At 45.6% G+C, this 11386-nt stretch overlaps 1 protein-coding gene across 1 annotated transcript; it reads right to left on the reverse strand.

Annotated features, from left to right (window-relative positions):
• Positions 1-627: 627 nt before the first annotated feature.
• Positions 628-5025, reverse strand: LOC306869884 (uncharacterized protein C4orf54-like; the record flags this gene model as incomplete). Its single annotated transcript, XM_079416811.1, has 1 exon — positions 628-5025. The coding sequence occupies one exon, from the start codon at positions 5023-5025 to the stop codon at positions 628-630; it is 4398 nt and encodes a 1465-aa protein (XP_079272937.1).
• Positions 5026-11386: the final 6361 nt, after the last annotated feature.

Below are 11386 nucleotides of genomic sequence, written 5' to 3' on the forward strand. Positions count from 1 at the left end.
TGTTTCCTGTGCGTAAGCCTTGCCTTAACCTGCCATGTCTTGTCTTTAGTCTAAAGTAAAGACTATATTTTGAGTTACATCCTCGTCTGCGTGTTCCTTGTTCCTCCCTGCTGTGTGCACCGTGACATCCATAGCCTAGCATTGTGTTAAACAATACAAATACTTTCTGGACTGGAACAATGAAATAAAAGCAAAATCATTTCCCAAACCTGGAATAGTTCTTAATAATCATTTCAGATATATAATTTCTATGGTCCGCTTGAATTAATTATATACAGTGTAAGTACATACTGTAAATACAAAATATTTAAATTTTAACTTACAAAAGTGTATTCAGTATGAGATAGTGTAACTTATTTATTCCTTATTTACACATTTTAAAGATGATATTATGGATATTAGGAAAGTCATGTTGTCTAGCTAGGAAGTAAGACATTGCCATTGCCATTTAGTATTTTTGTATGATCGTTTTCATACAAAGGATTTTCACTTGAAATGTATCGAATAATTTTTTTGGCTTACACTGATTTCTTTAAAAGCCCTTAACATTATGAAAAAAATGTTCAGTGCATGCAGATATGATGAAAAAAAAAAGAATTTGCACTTACGCTGTAGGTGAGTGGGGTTTTACCTATGCTCTACCACAAAGCTCATGGTGGTGCCATCGAAGGAGGGGGGAGCGATGATCCTTGGCCCTTGCTGGGAGGTAATGCTGATGACAGGCTGCTTGCTGTTGGCCAGCCTGCTGGTTTTAACATATTGAGCCACGGAGGTAGTTTGCAACGACTTCCCAGATGGCATATAATAAGGGCTCTCCATGTAAGATCCATCCTCCTGCTGTCCCATGTGTGAATGGGATTTATCCCCATCATCTGCTTCTGACTGCATAGAGAGCTGGGACTGAATAGTGCGTGCGGGGATCATGGTGGCTGGAATGGATCCCGGGTAAAACATGTAAGTATGGCCATAAGCTCCCGGGCCGACAGCGAGAGGGGATATTGGTATTGGGACGGGGGTCATGGGAGGCTGCTGCGGCATGGGGACGTCCACATACTGCCCGGTTTCTGGGTCAAATAGACGCCTGGTTGATGGCTGCACTGGAGTGTCCACCAAGTAGTAGTTTCCCGTGGTGGGATCCAGCAGCATCTTTCTTTGGGTTGCCTGGAAGTGATCTATAGGGATGGGGGAGGGTTGAACCGTAGGGGAAAAGCAAATAACTTGAGGCTGAGCAGCTTGCATTGGGACAGGCAGGGGTGTGTGGTAAATAGTGGCAGTAGGAGTATCTGGGGACCGTGTCTCCATCACAAAAGATGAACGTTTTGGTGACGGATAGCCTCTGGTGTCACTGTGAACCAGGTAAGAAGGCGGACTGGCTGTTTGGGTTTTACCTCCTACAGTTGGAATTGTATAAACAGCTGTTTTGCCCAATCCAGACATGGTTGGCTTTATGGCGGGCGTTGCTTGAGGCTTCACTGGTATGGTTAGGTAGTTCTCCAAATCTGCGTTGGAAGTGAACTGCAGCGGGGCATACTCGGTCTCACTGCCATTCGGCCGCTCCCTCTCTTCTAGTACATGTTTCGGCTGAGATATCTTCAGGGAAACGGGTATTTTCTGAGATTTAGTTGCAACGCCCTTGGAGCTCAGAGATGCTGGTGATGCAACGTGCGTTTGCGGTGCTTTTGTGGCTAATGGCTTCTGGCTTATGTTTTTACACAGCGTTCCTGTGAGCTGCATGAGCGGTTTAGGGCCGTTTTGCTCTTCCCGGGCAATCAGAGTGGTTGATGAGTTGTCATCTTTTTTAGGTGGCATCTCGTTCAGGTTTGAGTTTGAATCTCGTTTTAGCAATCTATCAGCAGGAGTGGAGCTAGAATTGCTTTCCTGGTCTTCCACGCTGTGTTCCTCTCTGGTGATGAGCGAGAGCACCTGGCTGTCTGTTATCGGCCGTGGTTCTGTTTTTCTCTTCCACTCGTTCTTGTCAAAAACATACAGCTGCTCCATCGTTTTGACAGCAGCTTGCAATTTTTCCAAAGCGGCCTGGTTGGCCATTTTGGGTTCGCTTTTCTTCTCGGTTGTGTCGCTCGACTTATCTTGTTTTCGTGTGCTTGTTTCAATTTTCACTCCAGCAAGCACTTCTTGCTTTGGCAGCCTGTTAGCTACAGCAATGTGAGGGGAGGACCTGTCTGTCTCAACTATATCCTCTCCAAATCGTCTCTTGGGGGGGTCTATTACATTTCCGGATTGCTTCACATTGCTATTTGTATTCACAGACTGGCATTTAATCACTATGGGTGAAAGAGAGGCTGAGTTCAGATAAGGACTCTGCTTTAATGTTTTGTGCTCTCCATCACAAATCGAGTGGCTAGATTTGTTGTCGTTATTATCTAAAGACACAAAGTGATATGAGCTCTTAACTAGCTTACGCACGTCTCTAACCTGGTGAATGGGGGTCTGCAGCTTGCCTTTATTATCTCTAATGTCTCTGACTATAAAGTGAGGCACTTTGTCAGACAACTCACCCTTGAAAGCCGCGGCGAGCGCTTGGCACCTGTTGTCCTCAGCTGTCTTGCAGCCCAAATTGGGAGTCAGTAGCTTCGCGATATTGAACGGGTCGCTTTTGTTGTCCCGAACGCTCCGCAAACTTATTTTGATTTCGGGCGACTTCGCTGTTACGGCGCTACGCGTCTCGTCGGACACATAGAGCGTGTTTGAACGCCACTTCAAAGCTCCACTCTCTGCTTGATCGCGCGTGGAGGAATTCACATTAGGCTGTGGTTTCCTGAGGTCCCAGTCCGCGGACGGAAGCTGTATGCTTGGCACAAACAAATGTGACATTTTAGTGTGTTTGCCGCTCGCCGAATCGACGCTGAAGCTTGTTTCCCCCGGACACTCGCGGAGCGGTTTCTCCTCAGGAGTTTTATCGTTTTTATGTTCCTTTTGAAACTCTGTCTCGCCGTCCCTCCATGATCTGAACGCGCTATTTTTGCTACGAACCAGCGTGCTTTTGGATGCTTCGAATGCTCCTTTTTTAGTATCATTCGCCGACTCTAAATTCGTTTCTGATGCACTCGTCAACGGCTCTTCTTTGCGCCCGTCGTCTTTGGCATCGCTTGAATTACCGTCTACTATGTCGCCCAGATCGTCCACGCAGACGATCGTGAAGTCGGAGTCGGCTTCTGAGAATTTCGAGCTTTGCCTTTGCAGCCCTTTGGAATTGTTCTTGGCCGCTTTCTCTCTGTGCGCTTCGTGCGTCCCGAAGCATGGAGAGGGCGCGTGGTGCGCCTCGCATATCTCGCCCCTCTCCATTTTGCGCTCCTGCTCGAACTGCATTTTCTTAGAAATGACATTTTTGAGGAGACTCGATGCGAATATGGCTTTCTTGTGTGTGTCTTCCATGGTTTCCTCTGCATAGCAGGGTCGCTTGCTGGCCTCACTCCTTTGAGCGCTTGGCAAGGTGTTTGTAACTTCATCTGTAGAACGTGATCCTCCAGTGCTTTCGTTTACAGGCTGCCCGGATTTGACATTGCATTGAAAATCGAGCGTTTCGGTCAGTCTTATGAGGCCACTTTGCCCCTGTGAAAACTTCCCCATGAGCTCAGTCTTTTTTGTGGTAGACGATGCGTTTTTGCGGCTCACCAAATTGCCGTTCAGTGCAAATATCTCAACGGGGGGCGCTCGCATGCTGGTCAAAGTCAAGCCTGTTATTTCCTTACCTTCCCTCTTTTTGGCGAAATGGAGATTGGATGTGGAGCCTTTATGCGCTACTAAGTTTTGATCTCTCCCCTTGCCATACTTTAGGTCAACAAACGTCGACCACCTGTTGATTCCCAGCCCATGCTCTGAAGCAGAAGACTCACTAGAAGTACTAAAGTTTATGGCATCAAAATATGGATAGGCCAAACTTTTGAACGCCCTGGCTGTGAGATTGCGCACTTCCTTATCGGCGTCGTCCAGCTCGCTCACCGCGCTGGACGCACCACTGGAATACTCATTAACGTCTTTGCTTTTCAGTTTGCTGCCAATGTGCAAGCGCCCCGGCACAGCAATGAAACACTTCGCGTTATCACACACTTTGTCACCCCTTGCATCCACTCCTCTCAAAACATAGCGGCTTATGCCTTTTGCTTGATCTTGGATGTTGCTTGGCTCATTCACAGCGCGGGAAGTGGCTTTGATTGACAGGTGAATCTGCCCAGCTGGTTTTTGCTTTTTACACAGGTCCTCATCTGTGCCGGCACATTTGTCCGCGTCACAGAGATTGCTTTCAGACTTAGGCCTACTGCTGACCACTGCTTCGCTCGTATTAGCCTGGTTGCTTTCCATACTCGCCGCTTTTGCACCTATCGTTTCATCACTGTCAAAAGACGCATAATCGACAAAGGAGTAGACCTGGAGATCGTCCTCGATATCCCAGCAGGATCCCGTCTCAAAATCGTAATCCGCATCGTGGTCCAACTCCAAAAGCTGGATTTCGTGGGTTGTGATATAGTGCGATTCATCTTCACATATTTCAGGCGTGCCGTGATCCGACAGCACAACAGTGACCTCATCATCCGATTCACTTTTGCTGCTCATATAAACATCATTGTATTGTTCATGGTTATTGCTTCCTGGGCTCTGTGTCTCCAAATTTGGGGATTTGGGCTGTTTCTTGGTACAATCCGTGTCGTTTTTATCGGCTTGAGGTATTTCTGAAGCTGCTGTTTCAAAAGAGCTCGACTTTTCCATGCATTCCTCCAGTGTGCATTTATGTTCAGTAGATTCATTTACTTTTTCAGTGCAAGGTTTATGCTCTCCTTGAGAATCGCTTATGCCACTAATGCTTTTAAGTATTGCCAATTCACCCGAGTCGCCAAATGACACTTCCACTGTTTTTGTATCATCCGATTTTAGTTCCAGCAGGTCGTTGAGATCCACATAATTTGACTCATCTTGTGCGGCTATCAGGCTCATGTCCCGTTTGGAAAGAAAGTTTTTAAACGAATCGGTGTCTTCTCGGTAAATGAGTGTTTTCTCCGAAGCTGCCATTTGATTTGTTGGTGATAAAGCCGAGAATGTACAATCTGAAGTCTTTTAGAAGAGACACCAGTCCCCAGGAATCCCCACTGCACTGCCTGTTGTCCAATCCTAGTGAAGTTGTGGCTCTGCTCTGCCTTGCTCACCCGAGACCGTCATTTTACACGCGCGCCAGACGTTCACGCGACCTCGTTTTAGAGAGCCAAACCACACTGTCACCCCACTGTATTTTCTCCTAGAATATGTCATGAATATTCCCGTAACGATGCGACGCGAGGCGTTTATCTGAAGACAAACGGAGCCCGAGGTCCATGACAGCCTGTTGTGTTGCGCGCGGTCACTTAAAATGCATATGACTGCAAATTTAGAGCAGATGACGAAATGCGAAAACGGCTATTTTAGAAGCAGGATGTTATGTTCAGCGTGTTTTGTTACATACAGCAGACAAGGCTGACTCCCCCGACACAACATTTGTGCTAAAAATGAATCCTCCTTAAGCTTCTCACTTAACAATGTGCGCTTTTGACGTGTCACCGCCTTAACCCAACAAAAGAAATATGTCACAGTCATATAATCGCTCTCAGTCATCTGATGGAAATGTTGACGCTCTAAATGGAGTTACAGCGTGATGAATATGAGAGGGATTCACAGTCAGAGATGAGTTGATCATAGTGCTTTTCCAAAGAAGAATTTGCGTAATGAAGTGTTGCGTAGTTTAATAGTCACCTATAACTTCTTATAAAACTATTTATTTCCCCCCGCAATTATTCTGTGGAAGGTTTTGTTTTCATGCATAAAAACATCGTTTTTGGAGCAAGCGCAGCACCACAGCGCTGGACAGCTCCTTAGAAGTAAACAATGGGCCTGTGACACTTGTTCATATCTCCAGCAGTATGCACTCAAAAAATGTATTCATCATTTTATTTAGATTTTTCACAATTAAATTAAACATTAATGTGCTTTAATTTGCATTCTCTCCGTTTGAACGAACTTTTGTCAATTTAAAAAATGAATCAGAAAAAAATATTTATCATTATATATATAAAACAGATTTGATACTATATCCTATGCGTTTCACATCCAAACAAATTATTTTTTATATATACCCTATATATCTTCTCCAAATTTATGTTTACCTGCTTTTCCGTTCTAACTGTTTGGCTAATTAATGTTAAGATTTTTAGTAGAACAAGGCCTGCTGGAGACCTGAAAAGACTGGCAAATATTTCAGACTGGTATATCATGTTACATTCCTTCAGCAACTGTAGGCTGAATGAGAAGACCACCATACGACTGACTGAGCCTGCATGGGATCTGACCTAGTTTGTAGTCCTAAACACCCTTCTTTACCAAATCAACACCATCTGACAAGATGGGATAGCTTCTAGTATGGTGCTATGAAGGACTATTTGAGTGATTGTTATTTTATATTTCATGCATTCTATCTACTGTTGTGTTTTTTAGGAATATACACACACACAAACGCACACATGCGTATACCGGGCTGCCAAAAACAGGGTAATTTTAGTGCGCTATTTAAATGGCTCCTGTCTGCTCAAGCATGTTCAGATACAGTTACATTCAGTGGCCGTATTAATCCAACAGGTGTTAAATCATGTCATCTATTAATCATCAAATGGCAGATCACACAGTTTAGAGCTGATTATTAGACACACCCAAATACAGCTTACATTCTCAGCCAATTCTTCTTGATTAATTTGTGTACTGTAAATTCTCATCATTGGATTGCAATGTCTTAATCTAATGTAGTCTGAGAGCTTCTTCATAGACTCATCGGGACTCTCCTTTCCTGTGATTCTGTTAACATACAATATAAAGACTTCTTTTGAAACTGTCACCCCTTCACAGTGGTAAGACATCTTGTTTATACCACTTGCAGTCAGTTCACAGCAGCCGTGTTAAGGGTTTATTAGGTGGTGTGAGCAGAATTCAGTACCCTGTGATCTTAGAGTATCTCACTGATAACCCTGACACTCATCCTGAGTGTTTGACCATCTGTACGCAGTCGTTCATCATTCACCGCAGCGCTGATCAGAGCTAGGGCAGGGGCTTTCCAGCTTGTTCTGACATCAAATTGATGTCAATGATAGTGAGAATGAGTGTTTAAGGCAAGTTAAGGCCTCTCTGTGGGTCAAATGAACTCAGGTCAGTGTAATTTACATGAATTATCATTAGCCCTTCTTGCAGCCCTTGCAAGAAAGTTTGGTAACACTTTATTTTAAGGTGTCCTTGTTACCCATGTTCCATGTATGTACCATTATAATAACAATTAATTATGCATAATTACATGCAAGTAACCCTAAACCAAACCCCAATCCTAACCATATAAGTACAGTTATTAAAGGTATTACACTGTAACAAGGACACCTGAAAATGAAGTGTAACCGAAAGTTTAATACTAATTTATTTCATAAAAATGCATCATCAGATAACTTAAAGTATTTGAGGTGGTAACGGACATTTTATATCAGTCTAAACACACGGAGTATTATTAATGTGTTTACTAGACAATTTTATATATTTAACACTAAATCAGCCTAAGTGCAATGAGTTTTATTACTTTTACTTTTGTCATTTAACAGACGCTTTTGTCCAAAGCGACTTACAAATAAGAAAAAGTAACTAAAACTAAAAGTTACAACTCTATAAATACTATATACCCACATATTTAAGAAAATAAAGAAATTAAATAAAATTGACACATGCATATAACAACATTTCAATAATAAACATATAAATGAAAAAAACTCAAATAAAAAGCGATATTTCTATCCCTTGCCGGTGTCCCTGCCCGGTGGAGTCGCACGGTAGAGTTGATGGTCTTTGCACTCTTCGGTCTTCACACTAAGAGGGCTTCACACGACGACTGCCGCGACCGCTGCCGCGGTATAATAACCTTTTTTATACCAATCCAACAAATCACCATTTCCATTCAGCTGGACCCACTTTCCTGTTTATCAACTAAAAATGGCCAAGCAAGTGCACACACTGACAAGATACGCGATACAGTACGAGACATTATTAATGTTATTTATATATTTAATCAAATAAATATTAGAAATATTTAACATTTTTAGCAAAAATAAAATAAATATGTATGGCCATCTGAATGGCTTTTTGGCTGAATTGTAAGTGACTGGTACATTTTTTTTAAAGATTAAATTATTTAGCAAACTAACTTTTCCTTAGAAAATAAAATATACTACATGAAGTTATTGTCACAGAAGACGCCCGGAGACAGAAAGATGGTTATGGGTAAATTTATTGAACCAGCAGTGAGGCAGTAACGGGGAATAGAGGTGAGTAAGAGACTTGGAATCTTGGATTGAGTCGCTGGAGAGTAACTCTGGATCTTGCCTTGCAGGAGATACGGAGCAAAGGACTGAACGAAGGAGACACACACCGCCGTCACGGAGCAGACTTGGAGGGTTTCCTGGAGCAGACAGACGAGGAATCCTAGGAGCATACACACAAGAGGTAAGAAGGTTATCAGGTAAGTTTCACAGAAAGGCAGTAGTACTAGGCTTGGGGTTGCGCTAGCAGTCCTCTTCGGATTAACGATGCCGGACATCGTGTTTGGCGGTGTGTGTCTTTTATAGGAGGCGGTAACGAGGGACATGATGAGGAGCAGGTGAGCGTGATCAGTGGCAGGTAGAAACAGGTGCGTGAGTGACGTGACTGGTGAAAAGCAGGCAGATCCGTGACATTACCTCCCCCTCCCGGAAGGTGCGTCCCGCACCGTAATAATTACATCGGGGAGGGGGGGTGGGCGCCCTGGAGGTCGGTGTAGCGCAGGGACACAAGGGAAGCCTCCAGGGCGGATCCAGGGACTCGGGGAGCCATGGCGGGACAGGAGACTCGGGGAGCCATGGCGGATCAGAGAGCTTGGATGGCCATGGCGGATCAGAGAGCTTAGATGGCCATGGCGGATCAGGAGACTCGACAGGCCATGGTGGACCAGGAGACTCAGGGAGCTAAGGCAGATCGGGAGATTCGGGGAGTCATGGCGGTTCAGGGAGCTCGGACGGCCTTGGCGGATCGGGGAGCTTGGGAGGCCATGGCGGATCGGGGAGCTTGAACGGCCATGGCGGATCGGGGACTAGGAGGTGCTCCGATGGTGAGGACACTTGGGGCCACTGGGAGGGGGCCGGCAGACAGAGACCAGGGGGCAACGAGGGAAGGAGGAGCCAGGGAAGAGACAGGAGGGAGCCGGAACAGGAGCAGCCTGAGGGGACCCAGGCCACAGCCATAATGGGGGTCCATGGTGGAGCTGACGGAGGGAGGAGCCATGGAGGAGGAATGGCCACCGACTCCAGGGGGCCAACCAACAGTGGCGGAGCAGGTGGAGGAGGAGCCAGAGGCTGAGACGGAGAGCTGAAGAGCAAGGGAGACGGGGAGGATCCGGAGATCCTAGGCGGAGCAGATGATGCCGGTGACCGACGCAGAGGTGTGGATCCGGGAGGCCACGGTGGAGCCAGATCGACAGAGGAGAGAAGGGGAGCCGAGGGGATGAAGGAGCCTGACGGAGCCGGAGGGAAGAAGGGACGAGGCGAAGACGGAGGAGTGGAGTCCTGAGGCGCAGGATGGTCCACGCCAGACCAAGGCGGAGCTGGAGGGACGAGGGAGCCTGGCCGAGCCAGTGGACAGATGTGCCACGGCGGAGAGGAGGGAGCTAGGAGCCATAGAGAAGCCGGCAGGTAAACAGGCCGAGGCGGAGTCCGGGCCTCGGAGGCTGGAGGCAGAGTCGAGGGAAACTGAGGGCGAGCAGAGGGGCTGCCAGACGACAACGGTGGGGTAGGCAGGAGCGGGTGGGAGGGCGGACTTTTTCGAGGAGCGAGCACTGGAGGGCACTTTCGAGGAGCGGGCACAGGAGGGCGCTCTGGAGGAACGGAGCTGGCTGGGACCAGTGGAGACGAAAGAGATTCAAGAGACGAAGGAGAGGTGCAGGGGGCGCCCTCTGGCGGGCGTTGTTGCCGGTGTTCTGACGATTTGTGCTACCCTGTCAGATTTTCCTACCTCCCATTAAAACAATAAGTAACGTTAGAACAATTCGACAACGAAAAGGTCTGTTAAATTATGATTTATTAATGTCTACACCTACCACACCCTAAACCTACCCTTACAGTAGTGCATATACAGTAATTATGTGTTATATTCGCGGTTGTGGCTATAAGGGATACAGCTACCGGAAACCAACAATAAAAAAAAAAATCTACCTATTAGATTGTGTTTTATTAACGTCTACACCTAGATTAGATTAAACTTTGTCATTTATGCAGAGTACAAGTACAGAGCTAATGAAATGCAGTTAGCATCTAACCAGAAGTGCAAGAATATAGTGTTTTATATACATATAAGTGCAGAGTAAATGAAGATATGATTTACAGAATGTACAGTGGAATTGCTATATACAGTATTGAGCAGAGTATATACAGAATATAAATAGGAATGCAATGTAGGGATTGTATGTACATTATAAACAGAGCAATGTACGATTATATATACACATTATGAACAGCAGAAACGTGAGAACAGGTAATAAATAAATACAGCTGGATGAGTGTGCAAAATATTGATAGAACAATGTATTCTATGCAAAATAGCAGTAGTGCAATATTTTATAGAAATAGTTTACTGTGCTTTGTATAGTAACAACTTTATACAGTTTATAGTGTAATAACTTTAACAATGTGCAGTCTGTGCAAAATATGAGTAGTGCAAATGCATGTGTGTAAAGTACTGTGACCAGTGCAGTAATAAGCAGGTGCAGGTTAGATTGTTGGTGTGGCGTTCAGAAGTGTCACAGCCTCGGGGAAGAAGCTCTTCCTGAGCCTACTAGTGTGAGAGCGTAGGCACCTGTAACGCCTGCCGGATGGAAGGAGGGTGAAAAGTCCATGGTTAGGGTGAGAGGCATCCTTGATGATGTTTCTTGCCCTGCCCAGACAGCGCTTATGATAAATGTTCTCAATGGAAGTTAACTGGGTGCCGGTGATCCGTTGAGCAGTTTTCACCACCCGCTGGAGTGCTTTGCGGTCAGATGCGGAGCAATTGCTGTACCATACTGAGATGCAGTTCGTGAGTATGCTCTCAATGGTACAGCGGTAGAATTCCACAAGGATCCTGGGATTCAGGTGAACTTTCTTAAGGCTCCTTACGAAGTAAAGGCGCTGCTGTGCCTTTTTGATCAGAGTGGAGGTGTTATGGGACCAGGTGAGGTCATCAGAGATGTGGATGCCAAGGAACTTGAAACTCGACACACGCTCCACTACAGCTCCATTGATGTAGATGGGTGTGTGTGCATGACTCCTAGTCCGCCTGAAGTCCACAATGATCTCCTTTGTCTTCTGGGTGT

Source organism: Barbus barbus, assembly GCF_936440315.1.
Source record: "Barbus barbus genome assembly, chromosome: 1".
Taxonomy (NCBI): Eukaryota; Metazoa; Chordata; class Actinopteri; order Cypriniformes; family Cyprinidae; genus Barbus; species Barbus barbus.